Source organism: Dromiciops gliroides, chromosome 1, assembly GCF_019393635.1.
Source record: "Dromiciops gliroides isolate mDroGli1 chromosome 1, mDroGli1.pri, whole genome shotgun sequence".
NCBI classification, from domain to species: domain Eukaryota; kingdom Metazoa; phylum Chordata; class Mammalia; order Microbiotheria; family Microbiotheriidae; genus Dromiciops; species Dromiciops gliroides.
In genome coordinates, this window is record NC_057861.1 from 115,495,928 (window position 1) to 115,514,612 (window position 18,685).

An 18,685-nucleotide genomic window follows, 5' to 3' on the forward strand; every position below is an offset into this window, starting at 1 on the left:
ATCTAAATAATTGGAAAGAAATCAATTGCTCATGGATAGGCAGAGCTAATATAGTAAAAATGACATTACTACCTAAATTAATTTACTTATTCAGTGCCATACCCCTAAAAATTATTTTATAGAGCTAGAAAAAATAATAACAAAATTCATCTGGAAAAACAAAAAATCAAGAATATCCAGGGAAATAATGAAAAAAAATTCACTGGAAGGTGGGTTAGCAGTACCAAACCTGGAGCTTTACTATAAAGCGCTAGTCATCAAAACTATCTGGTACTGGCTAAGAAATAGAGTGGAGGATCAATCGAATAGGCTAGGCACAGGAAAGGCAGTAGTAAATGACACTAGTAATGTAGTGTTTGATAAACCCAAAGATTCCAGCTTCTGGGATAGGAACTTAGTATTTGACAAAAACTAGAAGATAGTATGGCAGAAATTAGGCATAGGCCAACATCATACACCTTATACCAAAATAAGGTCAAAATGGATACATGACTTAGACATAAGAGGTGATACCATAGGTAAATTAGGAGAGAAAGGAATATTCTACCTATCAGATCTTTGGAAAGGAAAACAGTTTATGACCAAACAAGAGATAGAGTATATTAGAAAATGCAAAATGGATGATTTTGATTATATTAAATTTTAAAAAATTTGTACAAAGTAATATACAAATTAAAAATAACTTATAAAGAAAGACACTATCTGCATCTAGAGAAAGAACTGAAAAATAGAAATATGTATAAAATAATTTACACACACACACACATACACACACCCCACCACCACCACTACTACCACCACCACCACACACATGAAAAAGAAATGTATTGTTCCTTCATGGGACAAGAATAGAGAGGCTGGTTAGAAATGGTGACTATAGGGGGCAGCTAGGTAGTGTAGTGGATAAATCACCAGCCCTGGATTCAGGAGGACCTGAGTTCAAATCCGGTCTCAGACACTTGACACTTACTAGCTGTGTAACCCTGAGCATGTAAGTCACTTAACACTCATTGCCCTACCCCCCAAAAAAACAAGGAAAAAAAAACATGACTATGAGTTTAACAACTTCTGGTACTGAGGTTATTTCCTCACAACTTCCACTTGCGCTCGAAGACTGGGTCCATAGTGAGTGGCTTTAATTCTTTCTCAAGATTCTAGGAATAAACCTGAGGGGCTATATTTCTAGTACTGGCACTCATGAGCATCCCACAGTTTGTTTCTCACTAACAATCAGCCATACTTAATTTGCTTTTAGTGAAGATTTTTACTGAGATAGCATAATGCAAACATTGGATAAAGAACACCCACTACAAAAAATGTCTTCCAAAAATATATGGTCCATAGGTAGAATTTACACAAACTTAAGTTAGAAAGGTACACATTGACAAAGGAGAACTTTCAACTTTTGGTTCCTGGAAGCTTTTTTTCTCTCTTTATAGAATCATCATAATTTCCCTTACTTGTAGCTCTTTGTTGGGCTTTGAGGGTCAGTGTCTTTGTAGAGCGCATAGCCAGAATTTTCTCTATGGATGGGTCATGCTCCCTGAAGCTACATTTCCCCAGATGATCACTGTTCCTGGTAAGATGCTTTGTATCCTACTGGTCCAGTCTCTCTTATTGTAGCTAGATGTACTGTCTAGTATTAATTCAGTTTCCCTGATAACTCCCCACCCACCACCCTCAGATCTTCCAAGAGCAATTCTCTCTTGGGTGTTGGTTGCACATTTCAAAATGGAATACTCTAAACTAGAATTCTCCCACCAACAGATCAATTTACCCCTTGACTGGCTCACTTCTGGACTGATTACTATTTTTACACAAAGGCTCAGGTATTGTTGGATTCCTTCAGTCAATCATAAGATGTTTGCATCAGCTTTTATACTTTTGATTAAGTTATTAAAGGAGGTATGTGAACCTTCTGTGATTGCATTAGTTGGGTTGGGGTAGAACCTCACTCTTACATGAGGAATTCAGAGAAGACTTGTATGAACAGATGCAGAGTTAAGTAAATACAAGTAGGGAATCAATATGAACAATGACTACAATAATGTAAAGGAAAAAAACCAAAACGAGGCAGATGGTTATGCCACTAAAATGATCATTCTTTGCCTAAGAGAAGAGAAGAAATTCACCTACCACCTATCCTTGGAGACTTGTTGCACTATGAGTTCAAAATGTTTAATAAGTTAGTTTTAGTTGGAAAATTCCCACCTTAGAGAGATTCCCTCCACCAACAAAATGACATGTCTAGCCTCACCTATGTGTATGTGTAATAAATTCACACTCACATATATGGATATATGTTGAGATAAACAATATATATTAATATATAAGTAGGAGTTCAGACACCTCCCACCAGCTTTTTATATTTCTCATATGTACTTAGTTATTTACTGATTCATTCACATCTCCCCCATTATAATGTAAACTCCTTGATTGCAAAGGCTGGATTTGCCTTTCTTTGTATTCCCAGTGCTTAGCACAGTGTCTAGCACATAGTAAGTACTTAATAAATGTTTGCTGACTATTGAGTAATGTATGGGTAAGCCATCTGGATTAAAAATGTTTTAGTTTTCATCTGGCTGTTTTGCATCAAGAAGCCACATATCCCTTCTTATAAAGGAATCAATAAGCTTATCTTCAAATATCTTGTCTGATTGCAACTGATAGTGTTTTAACATACTACTAAAGGTCATTGAATCATTGCTCATGTTTGCAAGCACATCGATAAATGCACATTCATTTAGTCCTGATATTGGAAATGGGTTTTGGTTATTACATTTCAAAATATAAATGTGATGGGAGCCTACAATAAATACTGGCAAAATCACACACTTTCAAAACTTGTTTATTCAGTATGTTTGACAAGTACAGAAAAATAAAAAAAGGATATTTTACAAAATATACAATTTCTATATATACATTAATGCTTTGTTAACATAACAAGGAAACAAGTTCAATGCACAAAACAAAAGGAATTTACATATTTAATTGTATAGCTTATCTTGCAGACTCATAGGGATATACATGTGTACACATAAATCTTATTTATAGGGTGTTTTATTATGGGTTAGGGGGCAGCTAGGTGGCACAGTGGATAAAGCACTGGCCTTGGATTCAGGAGGACCTGAGTTCAAATCCAGTCTCCGACACTTGACACTTAACTAGCTGTGTGACCCTGGGCAAGTCACTTAAAGCTCATTGCCCAGCCAAAAATAAAAGACAAAAAACAATATTATGGATACAGTTTAATAAGTCATAGCAACATTAATCCCAAATTTGGGATCTCATGCCTTTCTGGTAGTTTATAACCCCACCATAGCAATTGCTTATTTCTGTGTCTGAAATTCAGTTTTAAGTGCACTTAAAACCAATACAGACAGCTAAAGTATGCTTCAAAATGGCAAAGAAGATGAATGTGTGGAAAGGACTGGAAGCTCTTTGAAGGGAGCATTAGCCTCTGTGGAGAGGTTACCTCCTGCTAGTATTCTGCTTTTCCTCTTTACTGTAAAGAGTTTGAAATGCAACAGGGCTTATTGTGACCTGTAATGCCAGACAAATTAGCTTTTAGGTATCAGTTACTCCACTAAGAGATCTACTATCCAACTTATGGTGTGCAATACATGTCAAAATGGATGAATTGTCTCTGTTCTGACTTAAAGACATACAGTATCAGAGCTATCTCCCATGCTAGCTTAGATCTTGCTTTATTAAATGCTCCCCACATTTTGGATGTAGATGGATAAATAGCAGTGTACCCTTAAGTCAAAATGTGACTCTACAACAATGCAGTTGTACAGTGAGATGGTTGGTGTCATTCTGGGATAATCCTATCATTTGAAACATTTTGAGATGAGTACCTAACATTCTACTCAAAGGCAAAAGAATAGTATCATAAAAGTATACAGCATACCAAGACAAAGTACAGAGCTGTTTGTTATAATTATAGTGCTTTTAATTGGTTTAAACAGAATCATATAAAATTAACCTATCACTGAACCCTATCTTTGACTTACCTTTATGCCACTTAGACTCCTTGCTTTATTTACTAAATTTCTTCTTCCTTTAAGATAACACAAAATAAGCCAGCTAGCTACATGTTACATACATGCTGAGGCAGAGGCAAAGTCGAAGATCTTTAACCCATTACTCTTATATTCAAATGAATGAGTCATGCTTTGTCTTATTCCCAAATATTTTCTTTCCATTGGCACGTTGCCTGTCCTACACAACTTATGTCTTCATTCTTCTAGTCTCGGGTTCAAACACTTGGAGGAAGGCATCATTGCTTTGGGGACAGTTGGTGTGACAGGCACAGGTACTGATGAGCATCATAGGTTTCTTGACAATTTGTCCTTGGGGACAATGAAATGCCACTTGGATAGTTTTGGTATTATGCGGAGTGCAGCACCGGCCATCAGTGCAGATGCCACAGTACCTGGGTTTGTATGTCTGGGTGCTAGTGCAATTCTTATATTGTAAGTGGATGGCCTTAAGGGACTTCTTAGTGCGGAGACACTTTTTTCCTTTCTAAAAGAAAGGCAGAGAGATATATGAAATGAGGTTTAGCCTTAAGGTAATCACTGACTTTTACTCTGATAAGTGTTCTAGTATCAAAATCAATTTCTAGAATCCCCAGGAAGTCTAGGGCAGGGTTTCCCAAGTACAGGTGATGGATGGCAATTTTTTCACAACTATTTAAAAACTTGTGTTTTTATTAAAGTAACACTTTTGCCATAATCCTCCTTCTGCATTTTCTTTCTTTTTACAATTCTCTTTTCTGCCTCTCGATCATCTAAGAACCGTCCCACATAGCCTGCAGAAAGCAGGGCCATAATTAGTCAGTGGATGAATGCAGATATTTTGCTAGTATGCAGCATAGTTTAAGTTGGGAAATACTGGTCTCGAAAATATATGAAACGTAAAAAAGTTTGCCAATTCCAAAACTGGTTGCTAGTCATAGAATATCTTTCCTATATGGAAAATACCTGTAGTTTGGGAGAAAGAAAGCAATAAATAACCTTTAAAAAAAAAAGTTGAAAGGATTTTTAAAGTCATCTAATTACTGAAACATTTCAAAAACTGAAGTGCTATTAAATTTTAGCTCTTTGGGAGGTTACAAGTCTGTCCCACTTTCCTTTCATTAGCAAGTATTTTTTTTTTAGCAGCAGTTTTCAAATTATGGTTTGAAGACCCCTGGGGATCTCCAACACCCTTTCAAGACATCCATGAGGTCGAAAATATTTTTATAATTTACTAAGATGTTTTTTGCCTATTAAGATAATATCAATTGAATATCTGTGTGGGCTGGATTTTCTTCAGAGGCTTGAACAAAAACAACATATCACAATATATTGAATGTAGAAACAGATATGAGGATACAGGTGTCTTTTATTAAGCCTAGCAGAAAAGAGACTTGCAAAAACTTGTAAATCAGCACTACTCATCACTTTTGTTAAGGAAAATATAGATATTTTTCATAAAAGTACGCTTCTTGCTAACATGTAATGGATATTTTAATGCCATTTTAAATGAAATAAATAAATTTAAATCATTAGTTTTAATTTCTAATATAGTAAATATCAATAGAAGCAGCTAGGTGATGCAGTGGATAGCATTCTGGATCTGAAGTCAGGAAGACTATCTTCCTGAGTTCAAATGGATTTGAGCTTCAGACACTTACTAGCTGTGTGGCCTTGGGGCAAGTCACTTAACCCTGTTTGCCTCAGTTTCCTCATCTATAAAACAAGCTAGAGAAGGAAATGGCAAGCCACTTCAGTATCTTTGCCAACAAAACCCCAAATGGGGTCATGAAAAGTTTGACATGATTGCAAAATGACAACAAAATATCAATATTTATAACCCATATAGACCAAAATTCTTGGGGGTCCTCAATAATTTTTAAGAGCATAAAAAGGTCCTGAGACCAAAAAGTTTGAGAACTATTGTTTTGTATTCTTGGTATATTATGTTTGTTATAATTTTCTTGTATTAATTTGAGCTTATTTCTAGCTATCAATCATAAATGGGGCAGAAGGACAAAAATATACTTTCCTGTCCCTACTAGTAGAAGTGGGAAATCTCTAGTGAGTAATGTTGGGGTATACTGCATTAGACTAAAGTAATGTTTTCCCGTATGTGGGTGATTATAGAATGATAATGTTTAGATAGGCTTGAAGTGATTTCATCTATCACCTACACCAAAGCAGAGATATATGCCTAGCTGAAATTGAGTATTTTAATTTTACAAGAGATGAGATGGAATGTCCATTCAGCTCCCCTACCCCCAGTAATTTTAGAAGCACTAATGGGTGGCAGCTAGGTGGTAAAGTGGAGAGAGCACTAATCCTGGAGGATCTGAACTCACTTCTAGCCTCAGACATTTACTAGCTGAGTGATCCTGGGTAAGTCACTTAACCACTGTCTGTTTCTTTTTCCTCAACTATAAAATGAGGACAGTAATAGCACTTACTTTCCAGGGTTGTTGTGAGGATAAACTTAGATAATATTTATAAAGTACATGACAAACCTTAAAGTCCTATATAAATGCTATCTAGCTAGTTCTGAGTTCCTATTCTGAACCTGACACATTACAGCTGCTGACATTCTAATGTTTAAGAGAAAGTGAGGAGATTAATGGCTGGGTAATCTCAGTGATAAGCAGCCTGACCTCCTTTGTCCTTTCTGATTTCCCTCTGGTGCTGACTCACAGCAGTGCCTGAGCCATAGGGTGCCTACCTATCTGTGACAGAACTTTTTCTTGATCCCTCCCTCCCTCTCTCTTTCCTTCCCTCCCTCCCTCCAGCTCTTTTGTGCCCCTTTGTCAGCCCCCTACAGAAATACCATTTTACTCTGGCTTCAGTAAGCCTGCTCTATGGCATGTACCTTTTCAATGGAATGTTCAACCTCTTGTCCGCAGGGCCTTACAATGCAAAGACGAGTCTGCTTCATCATCTCACAATGGCGATTCCTATTGGTGACCCGAGTAGAAAATCCCATCCCACAGCTTTTGGAACATGCACTCCATTCTGTAGTTTGCTCTATACAGTTGAGGCTTGAGTCAGACACACCAATCCCCAGTGTGGCCTCTTGTCTGTAAGCTTTGGTAAAAGATACACATTGTCAACATTGTTGGGAAAAACATAGAGTTCCCAAAGTGTCCCTTCCAAAGATTACTTATGCAATCAAGAGAGAATAAGGGTAAGATAGGGCAGCTAGGTGGTGCAGAGAATAGAATGCTGGGCTTTGAGCTGGGAAGACTAATTTTCCTTAGTTCAAATCTGGCCTCAGATACTTAATAGCTGTATAATCCTGGGTATGTCACTTAACCCTGCTTGCCTCTGTTTTCTCTTTTGTAAAATGAGCTGGAGAAGAAAATGGGCAAACCACTGCAGTATCTTTGCTAAGAAAACCCCACATGGGGTCATGAAGAATTCAATATGACTGAAAATGACCGTACAGTAACAACAACAAAGGGTAAGGTAGAAAATGATGGCTTCCTATTTCTAGAACATCACCAGCAATGCAAATTTATGCATTTATAATGTGACCATTGGTGTTTTAAGGTATTTGTTTGCATATGAAAGATTGAGATATAAATGGTGGTTCTCTAGAGGAAATAGTATCTGCAAATCTATAAATAATAATGAAAAAACATGTATACTTTAGGAAGATAGAAGTGGCAGTTTTGACAGAATTGATTTGACAATTGAACAAGAAATCATTAAGCACATACAATAGGAAAGATGCCCTGTAAGACACTGTAGAAGCAATGATGGATGAATGAGCAAGTGAATGAGTGAAAAAAGCATTTACTAGGCATTCACTATGTACCAAGCACTGTGTTAAGTGGTAGGGATACAAAGGGAAAAAGCAAGATAGCGCCTGCTTTCAAGGAGCTCCCATGCTAATTAATTAAAGAAAGATAATTTTTGGAAGAAAGTGTAGTGGCAGGGCAGATGGTAAAGCCTGGAAGACCTTAGGATCCAATAGGAGGGAATACGGTAAGGTTTGATAGTGCCCCCCCCCCATTAGAAGTCATAGAATTGATGACTTCCATTTCATTTACCCTGTGCATGCAGCCAGGAAGCCTGGAAAGGACTTGGGGCAGTTCCTGCTAGAAATTGAAGGGAGGGGGGATGAAAAAATAGTCTCTATCCTCAAGAAACTTTCATTTTTCTTATGGATAGGACATATAAACAGATAAGTAAATTTAAGATAATTTGAGGAGAGAGAGAGCACTGATAACTAGGGATTCCAGGAGGACTTCCTATAGGAAGTGACATGACACAAAAGACAGAATCAAATTCTTTGGGTTTTTAAGATTTTTCTTTTCCTATGCTAATTATGTGTGACTTTGGACAAACCAATTCCCCTTCTAAATGATTCTGTTTCTTTATTTGTTAAACATGGTTAATAATTTATTGCTTTGTAAGTTGCATCATACAATTCAGTATAAGTTGGAAGATGATTTTAACATCTCCAAATAAAAGATTCACCACACAGTAAAGTCAACAGCATTTAAAATAAATATGAGTGTATTTTTATCCTCATGTTTTATGTCAGAGTAGATCAGGAATGTGTTATTTAGTGGAAAAATTTAATCCACAAAAATATTTGTGAAATTGAACTTCAACAGTCAAAGTTCTAGAAATAGTCCAAGGTATACAAATAATTATGGAATGGGATAAGGATAGGGCCTGGATGTGTAATTTTGATTGATCAATAAACACTTAAAATGCCTACTGTGTGCCAGGCACTGTGATAAGTGCTGGGGCATACAAAAAAAGAGGCAAAAAAGAGGCTCTCAAGCAGCTCGCAGTCTAATGGGGGAGACAACGTGCAAACAAATATATGCAAAGTGAGGTATACACAGAATAAATGGGCAATAATGAACAGAGGGAAGGCATATTGGCTTAGAGACCTCATAGCTGAGGCAATTCCCTCTATAAATACAAGACAGGATCTTTTCTAAAACCTATAATCTTAGAGTAATCTGTAGAGATTAAACAATGTGCCCATAGTCCCACAGCCAGTATGTGTCAAGATTTGACACTCAGGTCTTCCAGTCTTCAAGGTCAGTTCTTTATCCACTAAAGAAGGGCACAAACAATCAACCAGCAGAGAGAGCCAAAAAGCCTGGATTCCAGTCCAAGCTTTGTCACATACCATCTTGAACTTGAGCATGGCATAATCTTTCTGAGCCTTGATTTCTATTAATTTAAGCTGGGTTCAACAAACACTTAAAACCAGTGTGCCAGGTTATTCTAAACTATGAGAAAAATGCTACTCTGCTTATATCCAAGCTTCAGATATAATTTATTTTTCTCTTTTCTTCATTTGAACCTGTCATGTCATCCATGTAGGGAATTCCTGGCATAGAAATTTCCTCTGCTGATGAAGATTACCAAATCATCTATAACTTACATTATCTGTGCTCACGTAGATAAAGACAAATGCTTACAGCTGGCATATGGTAGAGGCAGAATTTGAAACCAAGACTCTGTGGCTTCTCTCCTCTCAGTCTAGTTCTCTGGATCCACTAGGGAACACTGCCTCTCATGGACTCGTTACAGAGAGAATGGGAAAAGTTATGCGAAAAGGTCTTGGGGGGAAAGCAAAAACAGAAACTAAAGTGCTCCACAGATGTAAGGTATTATTAAATCACTTGTTAATAGTACCCAGGGATGAAATGTCAAAAGTAGGTTCCTTATGAGTAACTATGGCTGGAGAAAACACCCACTAAGACTGACCTCATTGTTAAGTGATCCCAAGAAGCTTTAGCTGTTGGCTGACATGTGGCTTCTGCAAAGCAATCTCTACTACCAGATGAGTGAGAACACTGCAATATTTCTTTTACTGTCTAAGGAAAATGGCTTAGCTCCTTATAGGAAATGCTTTGGGAATTCACTTCTTCCCATTGACATTTAGGATCCTAAGGTAATTCTAGAGCTGGAAAGATCTTCAGAACCCATTCGGGCCAATCTCTTCATTTTACAGATGAGCAAACTGAGGCTCAGAGAGATGAAGGAACTTGCCCAAGGTCACACCAAATAGTGAACATCAGTGGTAGGATTTGAACTAAGCTGTTTTTTCTCTGTAGAACATAGAAAGGGATGAAGATTTCCTAGGATACTTATTGAAGAACCTTTATTTTCAGGACATGCAAGTGGAATATCACCATCCAAAAAGGAGGGTCACCCGGTAAAGCAGAGAAAATACTTCCCTGGAAGTGATGATATCAGAAGATGTGTGTTTGAATCCCCAAGTAGTTCTGCTACCTACTAGCAATTCACTTAGACTTCTGAGACTTGGTTTCGCATTCTGTAAGATGGGTATCTGAACATCTGGTCATAGATCTGTATTTGTATCATGGCAGGGGATCAAAATGAGAGTCAGATGAGATTCTATATGTGAAAACCCATTGAAAAGTGCAAATCATCATCTAGATACATATCTGTTTACAAGTTGTATCCCCCCAGTAGAGTGTAAGCTCCTGGAGGGTAGGTTTCCTTCTACCAACTTTGGGCATTTTCTCTTGCTGTCCCCCCTTGCCCGGGGTGCTTTCTTTCCTCATTTTCAGCTTCCACCTTTCCTGATTTCCTTCAAGTTCCAGCTAAAATCTCAATTTCTACAGGGAGTCTTTTTCAATCTTCCTTAATGCCAGTGCCTTCCCTCTATTACCAGTTTATCTTGGATATAGCTTGCTCGTACCTAATTGTTTGCATAATGTCTCCCCCATTAGACTGTGAACACATTGAGAGTAGGGACTATCTTTTGCTTTTCTTTGTATCTCCACCATGTAGCAAAGTGTCTGGCAAATAATAGGTGCTTAACAAATGTTTACTGACTGACTGAGAGGGACTGTTTCTTTTTCTGTTGTGTTGACATTCCATTGCCTAGCACAGTGCCACCCGTCATAGAAGGCATTTCACAAATGCTGGTTTGATAGGATGACTATTCATGTAAGCTGCCATATAGTATATTATATCATATTCCCTTTATGTTATTATTATTATTATGTAATTGTTGTTATTACAATAATTTAAAAAAATTTATCTTTGCCTGTGATTTCTTGAGTACATGTAGCTCCTTGTTAGGGACATCCTCTATCAATGTAGGTCAGAACCTTCTTTGTTGCCAGGGAAACTGAGAACTTAAGTGACTTGCTTAGAGTCTCATAGTCAGAATGTGTCAGAGGTGGACAAGGACATAGGTCTTCCTGACTTCCAAGCAACTTCACTTTCCATACTTCTTAATTATCACATAACTTTTGTAATACCAAGGGCCAAGTTAGCTTGATTTGGAGTCAGATGACTTGGATTCAAATCCAGCATTTGAAACTTACTTTCTAGGTCACCTTAGAGTAAGTCACTCTACCTGTTTGTGCCTCAGTTTACTCCTCTGTAAAAATAAGATCGTCTAAAACCATGAATCTCCTCATAAAGGAGGAGAGCTGTTTAGCAGATTCCCATTTTAGGAATCTGGTGAGCTCATTACAGTATCTTGGGTTAGATTTTAAAGACACAGCATTCTTAGAGAGAGCAAGTTGGAAAGCAAAGCCACAAATCTAACAAATGAGGGCCAGATTCTCATCCTGAAATGTTCCTTATGGGACCCCAGAGTATGCATGCCTTTAGCATTCAGGCACAGAGTGGAAAGAGGCCCCTGTCCAGTGACCTTCAGCCCTAATGAGTTTCTCACCTGGTAGAGCAAGGCCTCCCAAAGTCACTTCTTCCTTTGGGTCACAAACCCACTGCTCACAGCATTCTCCTGGAACTTCCACTTTCCTTGGAAAGGACAGTCAGGTCGAGGAAGCAGCAGGTCATGGTTGCATCGAGGAATGCAGCCTATTTGCCCATCTCTGCAGGTGCACTGATATTTACAGCTTGGCTGAAAGGTCTCACCACTTCGGTAAATTATGCCATCAAACACACAATTGTCTTCTTCTAGAACTAAAATGTTCAGGGATGTGGGTAAAAGAGCGGGTGGGGGGAGAACAAATAGAAAAAAAACCAAACCACATTAATTACATAAAGGATTTCTGGAGATGGTCAAAAATCTCCTATTCATCCTTTTCTAATCTATGGACAAAAAAGGTTCTTAAGACATGTCTGATAGCTGGATTTGCATCCGAATTGTAAAGATCATTTCTATCTGTAATAATTGTGCTTTGGTTGGATTTTATGGGCTATGATGTTGGTTTGAATTAGAGATTACCTTTCAAGTCCTTTGTGGCTATAAACCTGTGATAGTATGATCCTATACTCACCTATCTAGAGCTCAGCTTCTTCAGGTATAAAATAAGGGGGGGTTACTAGCTGATCTCTAAGGTCCTTTTCTATAGTTCTGAATGTGCAGGAATTTCCTCACTCTCCTTTCTAACTTTCCTATTGCACTAGTGAAGCACAAGTTTAAAAATTATTAACTAGCTCACCTATCCTGGAGGAGAGGAATTGCTCATAAAGTTAATGAAGTCTGGATGCTTTAGGATTCAGCTAATATCAACTGTTAAGCTGGGTAAAGGAGACAGTGAATGTTTTCTATTTTTCTCCTTCTAGCCCTAGTGACTTGAAGAGCCCCTTGTACACAGTTGACAATTAATATTATGTTTGTTGAATTTTCAAGACTATTAAGGTATATGGCCCAACAACCCTGTCATAAAAGTGGTGTGTTTCTACACCAAATTCCAGGTTGACAATCATCTTTTCTTGACAAAGCTCAGAGCTGGCTTCCCTTCCCCCCTCCCTCCCTCTTTTGTTTTATTTTGCTATCCTCCCAGGCTAGGAGCTGGAGACACAAAGACAAAAAAAAAATCCTTTCTTTCAAGTACCTTCTTTCCTATATGGAGGCAATGCGGAGAGAAATTGCGGTCCTATATACAGCAAAGGAGATCCTACTATGATGCTGTCATTCAACTCTCTGGGTGATCTGGGGTAGCTTTACATTTTTTAAAAAACATGTAACATACAGGTGTGAAAACAAACCTGTGCTAGATGACAGCTTGGGGAATTTTATGGACTTTGTTTTGTTTTATTATTATAATTATTTTGCATTCGGACTCAGGGCTTTTCCTTTCCTCCCCTCTTCTCCCCTAGGAAATTGAAACAGGAAATAAGCTAACCAGCTTTAAACTCTGAGTTGTCAATCATCTGTCTCAATTCTTTTCAAGGGTATCAAATAGTGGAAGTTTTTTAGTTCGTTCTCTTTGGCCCCACATTCTCCTTGCTCAAGAAGAGTGCCTGCAATACCAGCGTCTTGCCCTCTCCCCTTATTCTATCTCCTCTTATTAACCCAAACCCCATTACCGCCCCATGTCCTTTCTCAATCACCTTTTCCCAAGATTATTTCCCTTCCTTTGGTTTGCCTACCGCTATCAATCTCACTCGAAAGAATTTCCAAGTCAGGATGGGGACCTTAGAAGGAGCTACAGTAGGCCTCTGGCAGTTCCTTGCCCTGAGCCCCAGGGGAGGGGAGGGGAGACGGGACGAGCGTGGGTTACCCATGCAGATGCCAACTTCAGCTCTCGGGTCGGCGCTGCGGTCACAGTAGAGGCCGCTGCTCTCCTGGCAGGGCAGTAACTCGGAGCAACTCTCCCCGCGTTGGCGGGCACATACCAGGCAGCAGGAGCATCTGTCCAACACAGCCGGCACCCCGGGGGCGCAGGTAGGTGGCTGGGCTGGGCATCGGCCCGGGCACGGAGACGGGCAACTCTGAGTTGGAACGACCTGCGATTAGAGAAGAGTACAGTCTCGTTCAGTTAGGGTGGGTCGAGCTGCAGCGCCCTGGGGTTACAGTAGCATCACTTGCCTTATTCAGTAGAAGAAGGAGCAAGAAACTGAGGCACAGACACTGCTTCCGCAGCCTCCGGAGGCTCATCCCTCTTGGGGGCAGTAGCCCACACTGCATGGTCCTCGTTTAGGATTTCTTGCAATGATTCTCTCTGTCTCTCTGTCTCTGTCTCTCTGCCTCTGTCTCTGTCTCTCTGCCTCAGTCTGTCTGTCTCTCTCTCAACTTTATTATTATTATTTTTAAAACCCACTCGGTCCTTTTTCCTCTGGTTCTCACGCGCAAGGCTCATATTTATAGATGGTAAGGCAGATTATATAGAGCGCGTCTAGGGACAAGTAGAAGCCGGTTGGCTGCAGGGGGAAAAGAGGGAGGGTGGGATTGGCTGGGAGGCTAAATGTAATGGGGTTACAATAGCAATCCTGGGGTTGCTATGGTAATTGGCCAAGGCAGCCACAGCAGCCGCAGTCTCAGCAGCAGCAGCGGTGGAAGGAGGATTAGGGCGCGGTGCTGGGGTGTGTGCGCCCGCACGCCTGTGTGGGGACCGGCTTTTCCCTGGGTGCCCAGACTAGCGGGGTGGAGTCCGTATTCTGAGGACTCACTTCAATGGATGGGAAAGGAGAGACCAGTTTCCTTCTCTCAGGACTAAAAAACGCCGCTGCACTCCGTCTACCCCCAAATCTTCCTTTCCCCCTTCTCTCTCTCCCTTACAGTCGCATGACTGTTTGAAACAAGGGGTGCTTAAGCTTGAATTCCTGTTTGAGGGAGGTACGGAGTTTGGGACCATCTGTTTGAGTTTGGCAAGAGGCCCAGTTGCTTAGTCATAAGTAAAGAGAAAGCACATTCAAGTTTGTCATCGTTTAAGTGTCCTCACTGTATGTACAAAAAAAAAAGTGTCAAAATGGTAGAGAGATGCTGCTGTCCAGATGTTCTAACCTCTTTTTCACGAATTGTTTCAATTGTTCTCTATATAGTCCCTGCCCTCCCTCTTCCCCTTCCCTTTCAGACTGAGAATAGATATCTGCCTAATTTTAAAGTTCTGGATTGATTAACATAAACCATTTATTTTCCCTGCAGAGAGAAGTCTTGAAATCACGTGCTGGTTGATGAAAACTGAAAACTTCCAAGACAAAAAAAAAAAAACAACAACAACAAGGGATTTGGTCTAATACTGGGGCAGAAAATCCACTGCATTTGCATTCCGAGAATTTGGGTTTGAATCTTAATCTTGCTATTTGCAATTCGTGGGACCTTAGAAAAGTCACATCAGTTCTGTGGGTCTTGTTCTATCACATCCATAAAATGAGAGAGTCCATGGATTCACTCAACAGACATTCACTAATTGCTTACTATATCCAATGTACTAGGTGCTAGGAATACAAATTAAAAAACAAAAAAAGATTGCTTTTGTTTTTAAGGAACTTAGGTTGTACTGGGGGACTAGCACACATACCTGACAAGTAAATGTGAGAGATATAAAACACAGTTTGGGAGAGAGACCACTAGTTTGTGTGTGTGTGTGTGTGTGTGTGTGTGTGTGTGTGTATCAGGAAAGTCCTTCAGTTTGGAGCACCCTAAAGGGAAAGTGCAGTTGAGATGTTATTTTGTGAGGCCACTCAGGTTATAGAGGAGAGTTTAACAGAGAAATGTCTCTTGTACATAAAACAGTAACAAAGGGGATGGCTAGGTGGTGCAGTGGATAAAGCACCAGCCCTGGATTCAGGAGTTCCTGAGTTCAAATCCAGCCTCAGACACTTGATACTTACTGGCTGTGTGACCCTGGGCAAGTCACTTAACCCCCATTGCCCCGCAAAAAAACCCCCAAAAAACAACCCAGTAACAAAAAAAAATACCCTTTTCATCTCCCATTATTTTATAAAACTGCAGCTAAACTGTAGAACATCCTTATGGCAACCCCACCATGTAGTATCTGATGATGGGGCCAGTTTTATCCTTGAAAGGGTGGTGCTGCCTTCTGGGTGTTTTTCATACATCAGTCTCACTACTGTCTGTTGTTATTCACAGGGAAAATATGTTGAGGCCCCCCTGAGGATAGCAGCTTTTTGAAGGATATTTTATAGGAAAAAATTTGTGACATAACCAGGCTAAAAAAGAAAGAAACAAATTACCTCTCCATCCCAGGGCATGTAGGGAATCACAAGCTACTGGCAAGAAGTCAAACTTGCCCATGTATTAACGCCCACTGAGAAGGATGAGGTCAGTGCAAGGCACTTTCATGAAGTTCTGTAAGTTGCTTGGAATTACCACTTAGTACTTCCAAGCCTCCAACAAGCCTGATTTGTTTGAATTAAATGAGACAGATCTGTATCAAAGGGTGTAACTGGGAAAGTTGGGAGAGGGGGAGAGAGGGCAGTTCTTTCAACATCAGGGATGGGAGGTTCTCATTTCTCCTTCCGGCACACTCCTAGATTAGTGGGTGTGCTCAAGGTAGAGGTTCCCAAGAGTTTATTATGTACAATAAATGAAAGTAAGATGTCCCTCTTGAAACTTGACATATGGTTCCTCCAGGAGGATGAGAGAAGAATATTCTGGCGCAGTATACTGAGGCAGGCACCCTATATCCTGGAGTGTGATTCCCATTTCTCACCTAATCCAAAACAGGACGTGGGGCTCAGTCCTCTATTTTTTCCAAATTTAACCACATATGGTCCTATGTTTGGCCTCACCCCAATCCATCCTCCAGACAGTGGACAAGTGATATTCCTTAAGTGCAGGAATGATCATGTTACTCCCCTACTCAATAAACTCTAGTGGCTGCCTATGACTTCCAGGATCAAATATTAACTTCTGTTTGGTACTTAACTGTTCACAATTTGGTCCCTTTCTATTTTTCTAGTCTTCTTTGTTTGTTTTTGCAGGGCAATGGGGGTTAAGTGACTTGCCCAGGGTCACACAGCTAGTGAGTGTCAAGTGTCTGAGGCCGCATTTGAACTGCCCCCTAGTCTTCTTACACATTCTTTCCCTCCCCACACACTCTGCAGTCCAGCTTACTTGCTCTTTATGAACATAGTGCTCTATCTCATAGTCCTCAATCTCCCATCTGCTTCCCATGCCATCTACCTTGTATTCACTTTCTATATGTATGTTTATGTTGCGTTTTATATATATGTATATATACATATATACATACTGTAACGATTGGAATGACGCCACCTGCTGGATACTTACTGTAGAAGAGTTCTGCCCATGAAGCAAAGGTCTTTGAGGGCAAGACCAGGAGTCTTTTCTTTGGCGGGAGGAAGTGACGCAGACTAGTGGGAGGAGGAAGGAAGAGACTGGTGCTGACTCTGGGTCTCTTTCCTCTGGACTCTGGCGGAGAAGGGAGCTAGAAATGCGCTCTCCCTTTAATAGATAGGAATCTAGGCCTTTCTCTCTCTCTTTACCAAATTCTTATTCTCCTTAATAAATGCTTAAAAGTCTAACTCTTGCTAAAGCTTATAATTTATTGGCGACCATTCATTAGATATTTTAGACAGACTAGCTAGAATTTTAGCCCTTAACAATACACATATAATATATGTACAATATGCACACATATGTTTGGTGTTTAGTTATTTCAGTAGTGTCTGACTCTTTGTGACCCCATTTGAGGTTTTGTTGGCAAAGATACTGGAGTGGTTTGCCATTTCCTTCTCTAGATCATTTTACAGATGAGGAAACTGAGGCAAACAGGTTTATGTGACTTGCCCAGGGTCACATAGCTAGTAAACATTTAAGACAGATTTGAACTTTCGTCCTCCTGACTTTGAGGCCAGTGTTCTATCAACTGTACCACCTAGTTGTTCTTATATGTATATATGTTTTCTCTTCCATTAAGAATTAACCTCTTAGAGGGCAAGAACTATTTTACTTTTATCCTATGCTTAGCTCAGTACCTGAGAAATTGTCATTGCTTGATTATTTAATGACTGTCACTGAAGCTGATGAAAATCAGGCAAGAGAAGGTAAATGGAAAATAAGACGTCATCCCTGGCTCCCTTTCTTTATTTTGAAGCTAAGGACATGCAAAAGAAGAAAGGATGAAGGAATAGTGAGGGTCTAGCTGCTATACTAAAACCAAACTCTCTAGGCTTATAAAATATGAGTAGAAGAATTTTAAAACTGCAGATTAGACAGAACCTAACTGAAGGCAGGAGATTCTTTCTGACTTTTTATCAGGACTGTGCAAGATATAATCACTCAATCTTTTATTTTTTCTTTCATTTTATTCCAACCATCTCCTTTGTTCATTGTAATTGCAATAATGGTTCTAGGGCAACCACGGATGCTCATTTGAGTCCAGACAGGTCTGGCATAATTATACAGGCAAAATCTAGTCCTGGATCAGTTTCAGGACCATTTTGATGGTTTGAATCTATTTTTAGATCCAAAACAAACTCAAGGGATATAGTTTATCCTAGAACTCAATGGATCTACTGTCAAATGGATTCCAAGCCCTTAATGGCTTTTGGCTTCCTGAAGGTCCTACGTACTAGTATTGACTTGGCATTAGAATATATTTTTAAAGGTCAATCCTGGGCCAACAGCATTCCCAAAGATTTTACTAAGCTTGGAAATGACATGGGGCATAAGCAGTCTACAGCTTGCTATGTGACCTAGGTGATTTTTGTCACTTCTTCCTTTCCCCCTCTTTTCCCTTTTTCTCTCTCCTCCTTCAAAGGCAGACTAACCTATTCATGGGTACCTCAGATTGTTAGGAAGTTTATGTGTACATCCAGGGGTGTTCTGGGAGTGGATTATTAAATTTTCAATGTATTTATTTACCTGGGGAAATTAGCTGTGTTTTTGTTGTTGTTGTTATTGTTTAGACTTAAGAAAGTAATGGAAGGGGCATCTAGGTGGCACGGTGGATAGAGCACTGGCCATGGAGTCAGGA

General features: G+C 39.6%; 1 protein-coding gene across 1 annotated transcript; it reads right to left on the reverse strand.

Moving 5' to 3' along the window:
* Positions 1 to 2,832: 2,832 nt before the first annotated feature.
* CCN3 (cellular communication network factor 3) lies at positions 2,833 to 14,088 on the reverse strand. The gene is given in 6 exon segments (XM_043975535.1): positions 2,833 to 4,530; positions 6,886 to 7,100; positions 11,704 to 11,796; positions 11,799 to 11,954; positions 13,502 to 13,727; positions 13,810 to 14,088. Coding segments are annotated over 6 exon segments (1,086 nt in total). The 5' UTR covers positions 13,909 to 14,088; the 3' UTR covers positions 2,833 to 4,233.
* Positions 14,089 to 18,685: the final 4,597 nt, after the last annotated feature.